The sequence below is a fragment of the Meriones unguiculatus genome, chromosome X, assembly GCF_030254825.1.
Source record: "Meriones unguiculatus strain TT.TT164.6M chromosome X, Bangor_MerUng_6.1, whole genome shotgun sequence".
Lineage (NCBI taxonomy): Eukaryota > Metazoa > Chordata > Mammalia > Rodentia > Muridae > Meriones > Meriones unguiculatus.
Genome location: NC_083369.1, coordinates 136086610 through 136103065, shown reverse-complemented (window position 1 = coordinate 136103065; position 16456 = coordinate 136086610). Strand labels below are relative to the sequence as shown.

Here is a 16456-nt window from a genome sequence, read left to right as displayed (position 1 = left end):
CATTGTTTTAATGAGATGGACACTGTTTTTACAGGTACTAGCCAAGTGACTTGACAAAAGGTGATTTAGTTCAAAGTAAGCCATTTATTCTAAGAAATGAACAAAATGATGCAATGCCCCATTAAATAAACAAATACTTGTGCTATAGAGACATTGTCTTTAAGCTTTTCTTTCTAAGTTACCCTCACTGACATACAGACACACACACACACTTTTCAAAAGTTTTCAGGCAGATTATTTTGTTTTTATGTCTTTCATTTTTAGCAATTAACTCTTCTCCCTTATGCTTACAATGAGAGAAAAATATAAACGTCCATATAAGGAATTTGTTAGAATACATAACCTTCTCACAGAAGATTAGATAGAAAAAGTATAGAGTTTCAAAACTGCTCTGAAGTGTAACAAAATTATCAAACCAAAAGAGGACACTGACTAGGAGTGTATATTTTCAGCAAAAAGGCAAAACACTGATGTCTAACCAAATAATTATGTTAACCAATTTGCTTTTGGCTGTGGTGTCTAGACCTGGAGAGCCATAATTTCACCTTAAGGGAAACAGCCAGAAATGTGGTTAGAAGTTTAAAATAAAGTTCATTGTAATTTATGTAATTGCATGTGTGCACATACACACACACACACACACACACACACACACACACACACATACCCATAAAACACAATGGGCAACACTAGGAGGGTGGCCCAATAGGATAATGAGAGGCTAGAACAGTAACAACTCTGCTTGCTTCTCTTACAAAGTACTGGAGAATGCTATACCCTCATGTAGCTACTTAGAATAATTCACTGTCTTGAGTTATTATAGTCAGATTGGTAAGTTTGATGCTATTTTTTTTTGAAAACTCAAAAATAGCTCCCTGAAAGAAATGCGAGCACATTTTTATAGCTTTCTCCTGTGACACTAAATCTCTGACACTTGTTTTCAGTGATGCACAGCATAGTGGGAGAAGGGGCAACACTCAGGAATAAGCAGACAGCCATCATCTGTAGAAGGAATGCTGGTAAAATGGAATTAACGTACGCTACCACACTCACAGAGAGAAATGTGGTGCTCTCCCTGTGTTGGGAAAAAGCTTTTAAGCACATGGCTTCCATATGGTAGTAATTTCCATCTCCTAATTAAAATCAGATTTATAAATAAAAGTAGAGGAAGGAAGCCAGACTGACAAGGGTATGATACCAAAAGGCAGGGTAAATGGGAAGTCTTTGAAGGATGGAAAACGAAGGTAGTTGGGTTTTGAAAGGAAGTGGTTTAATAGGCTTTGTTTTGTCTTGTTTGTTTAGGGATCATTCTAGGAACATTGCCTGAGACTCATTAGGGCTTTAGTTCTGACATGTTTATAGAAAAAGAGAGACAACTCCACCCCCCTCACACACAAACACACATGCTGAACTGACAGTACCTCTGTTGTAGGTTAGGATATTTTACCCTTAACTTATGATATATGGCTTATGTTCTAGAAGCTTCTTTGTATGACTCTTGAAAACAATAAAATTTTAAGTGATACAAGGCTAAACACTTAAAAGCATTTTGCAAACATTTTCAACGGACGTTATGACATGGAAAGAAAGGAGGAGGAAGGAAAATAGCTTTGGATTTCTGTGCCTTAGTGGGCACTGACAATTGAAAGCAAAGCAAACCAAAACAAACAGAAAATGAAGAGAGAGAAGACAATTTCATTCTGGAATTTAAATCCATTCACTGTGTCCATGCTGAAGTTTGTTGAGGGATTTTTAAATTTCAGTTTGTCACTGATTAGTTTATCTTAATTCTGCTAAAGACTCACAGCAAATTGATTGTTTAGGTTTAATCAAAGAGGAAAGAGAGAAAGAATGAAAGTCCAAATTTTCTCAAAGTACATTTGAGATTGGCATATTGTGTTAGAGTTGAATAAACACAATTTACGTCTAATATTTCAGTTGAGTTCCTAGAGAGATGAGACAGTGTAAAACAACAACAACTTGCTTTCCAAAAACAAAAACAATAAGAAAACCCAAGAAACAACAACAAAATAATAAAACCTATGTTATGGATACATATGTGCACTTACATACATTTATGGAATCAAGAATTAAAGTATACATTTAGGTTTGGGTGAGTGAGTGATTGATTGTTAGCAATGTGGTATATTGATACCTTTGGTATAATTTTCAATACCAAAAGATTTTAGAATGGAAAATATATTTTAGACTTGCCAAAAGCACCTTTAAACTGAATAAGAAATTTTTACTTAGTCCTTTTCTCACTACAATAGGGTGGCTTTATAAACTTCTTGTTTCCTATTCAAATTTTCCAAATGACTCCATATAATGAGCACAAAATACATATTTGCATGTGTCTGTGTCATTGCATCTTAGAAAGGTAAATTAGTGGCATTTTTTTAATAGAATGAATTATGTTGCAGTGCTAGAGGCAGGAAGAAAGAAAGAAAATGAGACAGCCAAGAGGGCAAAGTTAAAGAATAAACTTGAGGGTGAGGATAAAGCAAGTTAGCTGATGGCTCTCCACTAACTGTCCACACCTCTAGTTGCCCTTCCTCATCCCAGCCACATTCTCTCTTCTCTCCCGCCCTAGTTTCAGAACTCAAAAGGGAAATTTAAAAGTTACAGTATGGAAAACTTCAAGCCCTAAGTAGACATAAGCTCCAGTCAAGCCTCCCCACAACATCCTTTGATAAGAAGATGAGTGTTTTGCTAAAGACCAGGAAAGACAAAGCGACACTAAACAAAACTCCTGCTTTGCAACTCAAGATGTCCACATTCTGGCAGGATGCTAGTGAAAAGTAAGCCAAGCGTCTCTTTGTGGTTAATCTCTTTGCTGTATGTTGTGTATGTTGTGTTCCTGCAGCAGAAGTTGGGAAAGATACACTTAAGCCAAATTAGGAGTTTTTGAAAGAGGTCGGTACCGCCTGAGCAGAGGAGTCATCTGATACTATGTGAAGTTCACCCTTGATCTTTTAAGAGGAAACTTTAGAGTCTTCTTTGGCTGAAAAGTCTCTTTCCAGATGGTGCCTTAAACACCTAATGATCCTAGACAACCGGATCTCATGTCCTTCATGTGCTGCACTTGTTTTATGTATACTTCAAACTGTTCAGATTGGTTGTAAATCTTTAGCTTCAAGTTGCTCCTGATGTCATGGGGCTTTCTGGTTTCATTTAGGTATGTATGGAGGGGGGGGGGGAGGTTCCGGTCTTTAATGCTGAATGACTGCAGCTTAGCTTTCCACGCCATGTAAAACCAGAGCATCCAAAATCCTAAGACTCCTATAGGAGACATTCATAGGAGAGAAAAAAAAAATCTTTTATTTGTTTTCATGATTCGTAATTCTGATTTAATGCAATGACATATTCTTTGACCATACTAAATTCACTTGTCCTGAAGACAGGAAGGTGGCTACATATTGATAAATATCTTATGTGTAGTGTCAATGAATGTGTGATTACACTTGGGATTTTCCATTGTGAAACATTTTTCAATGTCTATTTAACACCTGCTATATGAGACACACTGTGGATTGGTCCTAGATATTCAGTGTTGAAAAAAGCAAAAATGTTCACATTCAGTTTCCATTATTATCTCTCCAAAATCATGTCCTTATGAACAGTAATAATAATTCTGGACTCCAGATGCTTCCTTTGTGCTATTTACAAAGGCATGTTTTTATGAACATGCAATTTATATACAGGAAAGTACATAAGCCGAGAATACAGCTTGGAGAATTTTCACCAAGTAAACATATTCATGAAGTAAGTGGGTAGACCAAACAGCAGAACATTACAATTCTCCTGGGATCTTCTTGCTGTTTTTTCTTCTTTTTTTGGAGCTTCTTCTTTATAGGTTCCCAGTTAACCTTCTCAACTACTTTTTCTGACTTCTGACATCCTATGCTAATTTTACCTTACTCTGGACTTTGTAGTTATGGACTCTGCCTTCATTTGCTTAGTTTTATGTTTCCACTATGCCTCTGAGTTGTTGTATAGTTGGGTTTATTTTTTATCCTTACTAGTCCACTGTTAAACTGTGTTAGAATCCGTTTATCTATTCTATTGTTACATGTTTGTGGGATATAGTCCTGATGTTGCTATTTCCAGATTAGGGCTGTTAAGATTCCTCTACATGTCTTCTGGTGAACAATGCTCCTTGGAATACTCTCACAAGTCAGATTGTTAGGTCAAAAGTTACTTATGTATTCATACGGATTACATGTCAACAACATCTATTCTAAGTGTTTGCACTCAATTGCAGTTCCAGCAGCAGTGCATGAAGCCTACCAGTCACTCCACATTTTTGCCAAGCTCGACATTATATGTTCTTTCTTTCATTTTCATGTGCATTTTAAAGTAAAAAAAACAACAAAAACAACAACAACAACAACAAAAAAACAAACAAACAAAATTGAATAGTCAATGGAACTTTGTGCAAGCAATGAAACATCTTAAAGTTTATATCAAATGTTAATCCTTTAGATTTTCATCGTGCATACAATTCAGAATGATATCATGTGGAATTACCAACTCTATTGAGCTGTTGATGAAATAAAACCACTGTTTATACTGGAAAACCTGAAGAAGATTGTCATACTTCGGGGTTGAGCATTTATAAAAGCAGCAGTGGCCGACCAGCACCCCCACCACACACACACACACACGCACAAATCTCCCACAAAAGGAACAAATGAGGAAAAATAATATGCAAGCCCTTCCTTGAACTTCAAAGTAGAAATGGCTTTATCAAGCCCTGTGGAATAAACATGCAATTGGGTAGTAGATGCCCTTCCATATCAACTGTAAGGCTAAAAGTGGCAAAAAAAAAAAAATGTGAACACTTATGGGTCAATAAAAATCCTAAAGTCAGGCCCTTGAAACTGTAGGGAGATAAATACCATAATAAAATTAACTTGCTGATCATACTGTAAATGTAGGAGGAAGTGTAAATAAGTGCATTTGGTCCAGACCCAGGCCTAGTCAGCTAAATATTTTGTAAAAGACAATAATTCTTAGAATACTGTTGATGGTTTTCTTTTTCTTTTCAGACTAAGGTTTATACTCACACTCCAACTTTATATGCGGACTTCAGGTTGAACCAAGAAGCAAAGCCTTCCCAGCTTATTCCTAAGGGTATGACAGGTTCTGGAATGTGGTAGCCATGTGGGGAAAAATAAAGAAATCAAAGGCCAAGCAGCTGTTTTCTTCAGAATGCAAATTCTCAATATCTGCATTATATTCTAGGAACTGTTATTATGTTTATATTAGCAAAGGCTGTCTGGGCATGCTTCCATAGAATAGGTGGCAAATCCAAAAGTTTGACAATTTTCCAGTCTGCTGATTAATCAGATATTTAAAAGTACTTATTTGTTTGCAGTTTCAATGATACTAGCTGTCTATATTCAGACATACTAGGTATCAACTTATGTAGCTTGTATTTTATTGTGAAGTTACCTCAATCAAGGTTACCCTTGCTGTTTTTTGTCACCATTTTTTCCAAGTCAAATTTCATCACAGCTCCAAAATCTGTCTAAATTCACTTTATTTGGAAGCTTCACTGCATTAAATATTTCTTGAAATGTATGGTTCATTGGCTGTGTCTTAGATATGTTTATTTTATCATATTTGATGGTGTTGTTATTCATGGTAAAGCAATTTGACATGGAGGGCTGGGTTGTATTTGAGTTCTGGCATAAGCAGTCTGATTTAATGTTTACTTGGTTGTGTCGTTACCTGACTAACTGGATAAAAATGGAAGCTCACATTGCTACCATCCCATCTCTGATACCAAGAAAATGACAGTGTACTAAGGGAAACACAGTTAATAGCGAACCTGGGTATATTTTTCCTGAACCCTGCAAGTTTTCTTTGTATTCTTTCTCATAAATAGCATTAGAGTCAGTTTTTGCATCTTTCTTCTTTGGACTAGGCAAGTTTCTGTTCGGTTGTGCTAATCTTGCAGAAAGCAGATATTTCATGCAGTGGTGATTTGGAAGACAGTTGTTATCAGGAATTGAGCCTTGATGATGCATCATTTACGAAGAATCCAATTTGTCCAATTTCTGACAGTACCAGATTTCTTTTGCATGGGCCACACATTTTTCCCATTAGCTCTTGGCTAAAAATAAGAGTAAGTAGGGTCCCTTTTTGCATGGTGACTTTTAGCACCTCTTGCAAAGTAATCTCTTATTTCTTGCAGACAACATTGTTATCATTCATCATGAAGGACATAAATTTGCATTTCTAGGAAAGTATACATTTTTTTTTGAGAAATGTATACTTTCTGATCTTCAGGGCCTCCTTGTCAACTGACTGATAGTATCAACATTTTGCCCTCCATAACCCTTCTGTTTATTTTCTCTGTCTTTCTACACAGCACCTCAGCTTCTGAATACTTTAAAACATAGACTGGAGTGTTAATAAAGAAAACTGTTATGGTGTGTGGAATTTTCCACAGTGAACTTTTTTTTCTAACTTTTCTATATTGTGTAGATAACTCAATAACAAACTATATTCAGATAACATATAGTATACTACTCTAGTAGGTAGAATTATGTCCTCCCTCCCTCAGGATGTCCATGTACTGATTCCCAGGACATGAAACTATGTTACATAGAAAAGGGGACTTTGTAGCCATATATGGTAGCTTAATCCCAGATCTTGGGAAGTTTAGGTAGGATAAAGGTCATCCTTCACTACATAGAAATTTGAGGTCAGTCTAGGCTACATGAGACCCTGTCTCAAAATGACAGAAAAAGAAAGGAAGGAAAGAAAAAAAATACTATCTGTGTTAATCATAGTAGTCATGAGGTAGACACAGAAGCAGGAAGATCAGGAGTTCGAGGGCATCTCACTTACATAGTGAATGTAAGGCCAGCCTGAACTTATTTGAGACTCTGTCTAAAAGAGAGGAAGGGGAGTTTGCAGGTATAAGTAAATTAAGCCTCTTGAGATGGAGTGTGCTATGGTCTGGATGTGTGATTTGAAGGTTTGGTCCTCAGTCTACAGTGCTGTTGGAGGGGACGGGGATAGAGGAAAAGTTGGAGGGAAGTTGGGCCTGGGAGGAGTTGAGGGAAAGGGCTACAATCAGGATATAAAATGAATTGTAAAAACTAAAATAATAATAAATCATTTTCAATTGACAGTGAACTAGTATTACTTCTTGCTGTGAAACATGATGGAGAACAATTTTTGAGGCAGTCTTATGATGTAGCCCTGGCTGTCATGGAACTTGCTATGTAGACCAGGCTGGGCTCAAACTCACAAAGATCCACTTGCATCTGCTTTCCAAGTGCTGGGATTAAAGCATGCAGTACTGTACCTAGCATAGAAATTTTTTATTTCACAAGTATGAGTGTTATGTATGTATGTATGTATGTATGTGTACCACATGTGTACCTAGAACCTGTGGACATCAGAAGAAAACATTGGATTACCCAGAATTGGAGTTACAGATGGCTGTGAGTCACTCTATGGGTGCTGGGAACTGAATTCTGGTTCTCCATAAGATCAATAAGTGTTTTTAACCACTGAGCCATCTCACAGCCCTAAGCAGAACATTTATTTGAGGATATAATACACTGTTAGAAAATTTAGTACCGTATTATAGAAATAAATGTCTTGAACTTATGCTATTGAACTAAAATTTTATATTCCTTGATGAAATTGTTTTTAATGCATGCTTATATAGAACTACATTTTTAAAAAAATGTGGTGGTGCATGTCTTTAATCCCAGCACTCAAGAGGCAAAAGCAGGAGAATTCTTTGAGGAGTGTGAAGTCAGCTTAGGCTAGACAGTGAGTTTGAAGCCAGCCTGAGACTCTACCTAAGAAAGAAAAGAAAAGAAAGGAGAGAGGAAGGGAGAGAAGAAAGAAAGAAAGAAAGAAAGAAAGAAAGAAAGAAAGAAAGAAAGAAAGAAAGAAAGAAAGAAAGAAAGAGAAAAAAAGAAAAGTGGGAGGTAAAGAAAGCAGGAGAGAGAGGGAGGGAGGGAAAGAGGAAGGAAGCTAAGAGGCTCACCCAACAATAAATATCATGAACATCCTCAGTAGGTGCAGCACAATGAATCATCCTTAGTTGTAATCTATTAGTTGCAATACTACTAATAATTATAACCTACTGTTTGTCATGACTGTATTTACACCTATAATCCTTCTAATCCTGTGGGCCAGGATGATTACCCCATTTTTTTTCAGATGAGGAAGCTAAAGTACTGAGGGATTATGTATCTTGTGTAAGATCCATTAGGTAGGAAATGTTGAGGTGAAATTATAATCAGCCCAGTGTTACTCACACTGTGATTTTCACCTGCCATTTTGTTCGCTACTCAACCAATTAATGGTTCTTTAGTGATTTCTCTTTGATTTGCTGTTTGTGTTTAGATATAAGATGGGCATTAACTATCCCTGCGTTTATGTATTGTGTTGTGAGCTGTCAGTTGCTGTGTGATCAGAAAATCCATCTTAATGTCAGCTATTCTAAGCTACAATATCCAGGGGAATACATGTTCCTAAGTGCCATGAGGGTCTTATTGCTACTGTAGGTTGTTTTGTTGACAATTTTATACATGTATATAATGTTTGGGAGACAATTCTAATATGCAGAATTCTTGACTATATTGTAGGTCACAGTGACTCTGCCATTCTTAGGTTACTGTATTTTATAATGCAAGAGGAGAGCAGAGAGCACTTGGATTGGTGTTGTGGGGTGCATGGGTCCATTTTAGGTACAGCTCACAGCTGTATTAGAAGTGCTGACCAACAAATATGTTGATCAAAGTACAATGGAAAGAGGTGTAAAGAAAAATCGGTTAAAATTAAAAAAAATCTTATGCATTAGGCATTCATTATGTGTGTCTGTGTGTGTGTGTGTGTGTGTGTCTCTGTGTGTGTGTGTTTGTGTTTAAAAAGAAGAGCCTATTTTATACCAGAAGAATAGCGAAGCATGTGGAATAGTGTGTTGGCTTTGGTAGAACCTGGGTAATAATATACAGCAATTCTCTATAGTGTCTTTGAAACTTTTCAACGTATCAAATTATTTCAAAAATTGAAAAATAGTTTTGAAGAAGAGGGACAGGAGAGGACCAAGCAGTTCTGCCTCCTATCCCAGACAGCCAGATGTGAGGTCTACAGTGAAGGGGTTGCCTGGAGAAGTTGAATGTGGAGCCTTTCCATGCATGGTCCTGGGATCAGAGCTGCTTTGAGGTCTTGGAAACATTGTAAGCCGAAGTTTAGGAATAGGTATGTTGTCTTCTTACCTCCTTCGCCCTCTCTCATTTCTTCTGCTAAGCTGACTTCTGTTAGGAATCTGGTGTGTCAGCAGGCCATGTTTTTCTACATCTTCCTCTATATACATGCATAAGAGAAGTTGTAAATTCACTGAAATTATGAACTCTTAATGAAGACAGGAGAAACATGGTCTGGCTTAAGCCAAGGAATGTAGGCTGTGGAAATCTCTCACTAGGGATATTTTTAAGATTTAGGAACTCCCTTGGAAATAGAGTGAATGCCACAGAAAGTGATTTACATATTTAAAAGCCACGTTGTACATTTGTTTTGTGTTTGGCTAAAGGAGATCTGACTTGCATGTGTTGCTGACTTATCTGTCCTCAGGGACCAAAAGAAAACTATGATCTTTATCTCAACACATTTTATTTGTTATTTCCCAAGGGAATGGAAGATCTTCCCAACTGCATAGAGACGGTAGGGAGGCTATGTTTGTTGGGGGGTGGGGGGGGGAGAATGTATGCTCTGTGACTTCTGATAGAATGACAAAAATCTGAGAGTGGCATTAGTTCCTAGTGCAAGTTGTAAAAGTGAGAGGAGAGTGGAAGGAAGGAAGAAGGACCTGAAAATTGCACAGGGGAGAGCCCTTGGCTGATACAACCCTGCTTTTACCAAAGGAATAATTTGAACAGAATGTTTCTAAAGCTGTGTGGTGGTGCATACCTTTATTCCCAGCATTCAGGGAGGCAGAGACAAGCAGATCTCTGTGAGTTCAAGGCTAGCCTGGTCTACAAAGCTAGTCCAAGACACCCAAGGCTACACAGAGAAACCCTGTCTTGAAAAACCTTTAAACAACAACAACAAAAAAGTTTCTTCTTAAACCTGTAGTATGAACTCATTTATACTATTTGACATTTATTTTCTTTTTGGACACCCTATGAAATGGTGTTCCCTGAAAAATGAAACCAAGATTAATAGGGCTTATGGGTAGGTATTTTGCTACAAAGAAGAGAAAAGGGAGATTGATCTACAGTTCCTGTTCCACTAGCTCTAATGCTCTGTGCCTTCTACCTAGCAGCGTAAACTGTGTTAATACTGAGCAAAGACTGTATATCCTAAGAGAGTATTTTAACAGAGAGAAAAGCAGGTGAACAAACATAGAACACTCACCTGACAGCTCCTTGAGCATACACTCTGTTCTTCTGGGCTTTGTTAAAAAGGATTTTTAAAGGAAGAATAAACAGACCCAAGTGATTATTGCAGATAGGGATCTGTTTGGAGAGTGAAGAAGAAAGTGAAGGATAAAGCTTTTCACAGTTCTAGAAATAGTTTCCTTTCACCTGCCTTGAAACTGTGAAGAAAGGATTGATTATGTGAACAAAACCAGATTCATGACAATGGAACACTTTGCAGTCTCCTAAGGATGAGTTACTTCCCCATGTTTTGACACAGAAAAAACACAACATTGAGTTTCTCCTACTTTTGCAGCAAATACTAAATACACAAAAGGAAAAGTTTTAAAGTACAAATACCAAATTACTCACCTTTTATGCCAAAGTAGGTAAGATTTATAGAAAGATTTCCAGTTTAAATGGCCCATGCTTTGGTATTCTTAAAATAATGTGTTACAAAAAATAATAATAATAATGTTACTTTTTTCTCAAGATAAACAAGAAATAGAGCCATCTGCACTTAGCAAAAGAAATATTAACCATTTTCTATCCAAACATTTTTAAGCTGAAAGAAAGGATTTATTTGTAGGATAGAATTCTAAATTAAGCTAAGGAGGAATAGAAAACCTGATCATCCATTAGAGATGCAAAGCCAGGTTGTGCACACTGGAATGTGGCTGTAGATTATGGTCATGTGTTTTCAGCATCTATGAGGGATCTTCCACACTTACGTTGTCCCACTTGAATACAAGTGGTTGTGCCCTCTTGACATTTACATCTGTACCCACAACACGAAATCAATGATAGTGGCTCAATAAATGGTGGGAGAGTAAATGGAGAGAACAAAATGGCATTACTTTCAGATAGATTAGTTTCATTCTTGTAAAACTTAGGAAAAGCCAGATATAGTGGTATGTATTTGAAATGCCAGCACTGGGGAAGAAGAGGCACACAGATCCCTGGGGCTTGCTGGCCAGCCACCCAAGTCTTATCTGTGAGCCCTAGGTCCCAGTGAAAGACCCAACCTCATCAAAGTGGATGGCTCCTGAGGAAGGATACCTAAGGTTGACCTCTGGTCTTCATATGTATGAGCATACACGTGCACCTTCATGAGTCACAGTATTCTTTTCTTTGAAAACATATGAAGACAATTCCAGAGATCACACAGGCCATCTAAAACCTGTTAATCACCAAGAAATTTTAGATTTTTGTTTTTAGGGAGCAAGTGAAGTACTAAATGCAAGCACATTATTGACACAAGCACAGACATATCAAGGAAGCCAATACCGCAGCATGGCAGTGACAAAGCCTTCCTTGGGTAAGGCTCAGAGGGATGGCAAAGCTCTTCTCTTGTTCAGAGTTTGTGCAGAAAATATCCAGCATAACTTCCATCTCCCCCTGGGTTGTTTCCAGCCTGAAGAGCTCTTCCCTACAGAGACTGCCCCTACTGAGGTTAGCTAATCCCGCTTCCCTGCTCAGTTGTATGCAATAACCATGCCTTCAACTGTATATAACAAAGATGCCAAGCTTCCAGTGTGCTGCAGGTTCTCTAAGAGCCCTGACCACCCAATCCCATATAAGCATATTCTCTCTCATTCATTCTCTCTCTCTCTCTCTCTCTTTCTCTCCTTTCCTCTCTCTCTCTCTCTCTCCCTCCCTCTCTCATTACTTCCTTGATGACCCAGTTTGGTCAGTCTCTAGAGGCCAACAGGATGTGACACACATTCTTAGTGTGTGCATGCTCTTATAATAAATATAAAAGAGAATGTGTTCACTGAAAATTACAACTCAACTAAAAAAAAACTGCACTAGATTCATTATTCAAATTTCAGCCAACTTGGAAGTACAACAAACTGAACATGAAGCTAGACTGGAGTGTAAGAGCTTATAACATGGTGATAGAACTACAAGAAACAATTTGTGGACTGGAAGATGGCTCGCTGGTTCACAGTACTTATTGCTCTATTAGATGAGTATAATTCAGATCCCTTCAGCCAGTCCACAAATTCTTATGGTAACTCCCATCTCCAGGGGCTCTGATGCCCCCCTTCTGACCTTTGTGGGCAGCTGAAATACACACACACATAAAAAAAAATAAAACAAATGTGTTATTATAATTTGGGACAAATAGATATATTGCCAAAGTAAACTGTAAAGTGCCTACTTTGGGTGGCCCTTAAATCACAAGAAGTCTTAAGTCCTTTAGGTATAGAAGTATGTTTGTAAATAATAAAAATAAAAAAATAAAAAAGAGCTATGTTTGTGCATGCTTGTATGAATGTGTATGTGAGAAAGAAAAGATGCAAATATATAATATATGTAATAAAAAGCTTACAGATCAAAAGTCTTAAAATGTTTTCTAAAAAAAATTCATCCTCAGCTTTTTCTTTTGTTGCTGTTATATATGTTTATATCATACTTATAATGGAAGCAAAATTCATATGCATTTTATAAATTGATATTATACATACTGATACTGTAATATCTCTGGCTCTTTTCCAGGGTGGATAAGCTTCATTTATGCCATCTCTGGATATGTGTATATTAGTGAATAAAAAGTATGCCATTTGGGGTTTAATTGCAGATTAATTCAAACTACTGAAAGGATAAGGATAAACTACCCAAATGATTATATGTTATTGAATGGTACGCCTTCTTTCTTCCCACACCAAACTGGAGCAGTGTGCCTTACAGCTTCCGGAATGTTCAGTAACAGAGAACAACATGAGTCCAGGCAAAAGGTACAGGCATGATTGTATGTGTTAAATCTAAGAGGTTAACAGTTTCCATAACCATAAAGAGGTAGAGCTCCAGTAGGCTCCAATGAGAGCAGCTGTCTGTTTTTTTTTTTTTTTTAACAAGTTAAATATTTCAGGTATCTCACTTTTTTTTAATCTAAAGGTTGCATGCTGTTGTTTGTAGAGAAATGCATATTTGAGAACAAAGCAACTCTTATTTTATAAATGAGCAGTGAGATATCTAATAAAAGTTATTTATGCCAAGGTTTCATATCTGCACAACTGAAGCAAGAACCAAGCAATGGTGGCATGAAAGACAATGGCCCCCACAGGCTTTGTCATTTGAATTCTTGGTCCCCAGCTGGTGTCTCTGTTTGGGGATGTTTGGGAGGTATGACCTTGTTGAAGAGGTGTGTCACTAAAGGTAGGCTTTGGGAGTCTAAAGAATCTCGTCTCACCATTGCTAGTTCTTGCTCTTTGACTCCTGCCTGATGTTCAAGATGTAAGTTCTCATCATCCAACTGCAGCCACCATGCTTTGCTTGCTGCCATACTTCCCCACCATGACAAAATCATATCCCTAAGGAACCATAAGCCAAGTAAACCCTTCCTTCTATAAGCTGCCTTTGTGTTTTTTTTAAATCACAGCAATAGGAAAGTGACTAATATACAAGTGTTCCTCAATATCAGTTTCCATGTCCTACCTACACACTGTTCAGTTACAATGTAGTGTTCAGACCAGGTTGTGTTTTTAAGCCTAGCCAATCCTGTTGTGCTCATTTTAAAACTCTATTTTATTTGGAGTATTTATGCCCCTACCTCCCTTCCACCACCCCCCTAACCCTAGGTAGAAGAGAGGTTATTGGGGAACAGGAACGCAGACCCCTTTACTTATCTTGGCTGTGTAAGGTAGATGGCTTCTTTTAGGCCTATACCAATGATCATCAACAGCAAATGCATCCAGCAGTCTCTTTCAAGCCACTGTGCCCCAAAGTGTTTCTTTCTGTCTGTCTGCTCTAAACTGCCATACCGACCATCCCTGGTCTCTCTAAACTTCGACTTGCCACACTCCACCACTGCATGCCACACTGTTTGGGTTCTCATATCTATATTTTCAGAGCCCTAGACCATGCCCCTTTCTATGCCCCAAGAGACAGAAGCAGGCAGTTACAAGCTATCAAAGACCATGCCCCTCTGAAGACAATTAAAAGCTGTGGACAAAACTAAAATCCCACTTAGGATTAAAACAAAAAACATTTACATAACACAATTGAGCTTTTAAATAAACCAAAACTTCCATTATACAGTAGCAGAAGAAGCAGAAACTACATGATAGGAGAAGGACATGCAGAGCAGGTTACATCTGTTTGTGTCCACCCCAACTATTCCCATCTTCCTGAAAACAGGAAAAATGTTCTTTTTGTGGATGACAGCAAATGGTTCAGCTGCAGCATATGGTATGAATGTCCCACCTAAACCCCACACGGCCTTGCTTCTTCAGTATCTGCTGACCAACTTCCAACTGCCAGCGTCTCTGCCACTTTTTCTGAAACTTGGAAAGACTGCTCTGGTCCAGTCAGAAAGGACAAAGGCACTGGCCATTAACTTTCTGGAAGTTCACTAGCTCCTTGGATAAGCTATGTCAGGACCCATCCCTGAATTTCTCACTGGGGTTATATATTCAAGCCTTTCACAATTGGAGTGTATGATCAGGTGCCTGTCCTTGCTGTGGTGGTTTGAATGGGAATGGCCCCTATAGGCTCATATGTTTGAATACTAGGTCCCCAGTTGATGGAGCAGTTTAGGAAGGATTATGAAGCATGGACTTGTGGGAGGAGGTGTGTCTCTGTGGGTTAGCTTTAAGGTTTTAAAAGGCTAATGCCATTCCAAATATGCCCTCTGCCTTCTGCTTGTAGGTCATGATGTGAGTTCTCAGCTGTCCTTACTGCCATGCTTTAACCCTTTGAAATCATAAGCTCAATCACACTCCTTTTATTTTTTCTGTTTTCTTTTAAATTTATTTATTTATTCACTAATTTATTTATTCCTGATCATATCCTCTCTCTCTTCTCCTCCTGGTCCCACCCTCCCTACCTCTTCCTTCTACCACCCCCCACTCCACAGAAAAGAGGAGCTCCTTCTACCAACCCACCCCAACCTATCAAGTCACATCGGGACTGAGCACATCCTCCTCTCCCTTGGCTTGGCAGAGCAGCCCTGCCAAGTGGAATTAGTTGAAAAGAAGGCAACAGAGTTCTTGTAAGAGACAGCCCTTGTTCCCCTTACTAGGAAATCCATATAAAGACTAAGCTGCCCACAGATTATGTCTTTGTAGGGGGCCTAGGTCCAGTCCATGCATGGTCCTTGGTTGGTGCTATAGAATCTGCAAGCCCCCCTGTGCTCCGGTTAGTTGGCTCTGTTGGTGTTCTTGTGGAATTTTTACACCTTCTGTGTTCTTCTGTCCTTCCCCCGCTCTTCCACAAGATCTCCTGTGTTCCACCCAGTGTTTGGCTGTGAGTCTCAGCATCTATTTCAATCTGCTCCTGAAACACTTTTATAAGATGTCTTTGTCATGATGTTTTGTCATAGCAAGAGAAAGGTAACGACTGAACTTTCTTTCCCCCTATAGCTCTGCTCATATCTGGACTGCTGCTCCCTGGCATTATCTCTCAAATCAACTCCTTATACCAGAATATTCATTTGAGTTGTGCTTCAGGAAGAAGCTAAACATTTCCTTCGCTTCCTATCCATCCACCACAAGGAGTAAGATGGATGCGTGCGTGTGTGTGTGTGTGTGTGTGTGTGTGTGTGGCATCTCAAGATGTAGGCCACAATTCTCCATTTCTGAGACTGTCTGGAGTTGGATGCTCTCTACTACACTCCTGTGGGGGATCCCAGCAGGGTACTTCCTCTTTGGGAAATAACATTCTTAATTTGCAGGGAGCATCCTCATTGAGAAATATAGTCTTAATTTGTAGACAGATGGCTTGTTAATGGCATCTACACAGGGTGTGATACCATATCCCGAGTGATTTATTTCAACCATTCTTTATATTCTGAAAAACAAATAAGGTGTTCAAGTCACTTGACTCATCTGGAAATAACAGTAATTTGAATTTATTAATAATGTGACATAATGGCTTGCTTCCTTTTTCACTGAATGGGATTTTAATTACCAGCCTTCAACAAAATTCACTTATTTTATCATTCAAAAGAGTAAAGATTCAAGTTGAAAAAAAATATAAACCTCCAGCAGTACTGTACTAAGGTACTGTGTGTGCACAGTGAAATGTTTTAACTGTCTTGGAGGAATGAGAGAATA

General features: G+C 38.3%; 2 protein-coding genes across 2 annotated transcripts in view; both read left to right on the top strand.

Annotated features, from left to right (window-relative positions):
- Positions 1–16456, top strand: part of Vegfd (vascular endothelial growth factor D) — a 76581-nt gene that overhangs the window by 3105 nt on the left and 57020 nt on the right. The window lies entirely within an intron of this gene.
- Positions 1–16456, top strand: part of Pir (pirin) — a 98670-nt gene that overhangs the window by 61312 nt on the left and 20902 nt on the right. The window contains 2 exon segments of the mRNA XM_060374784.1: positions 5052–5136; positions 12900–12944. Coding sequence (XP_060230767.1) covers positions 5052–5136; positions 12900–12944 — 130 coding nt within the window.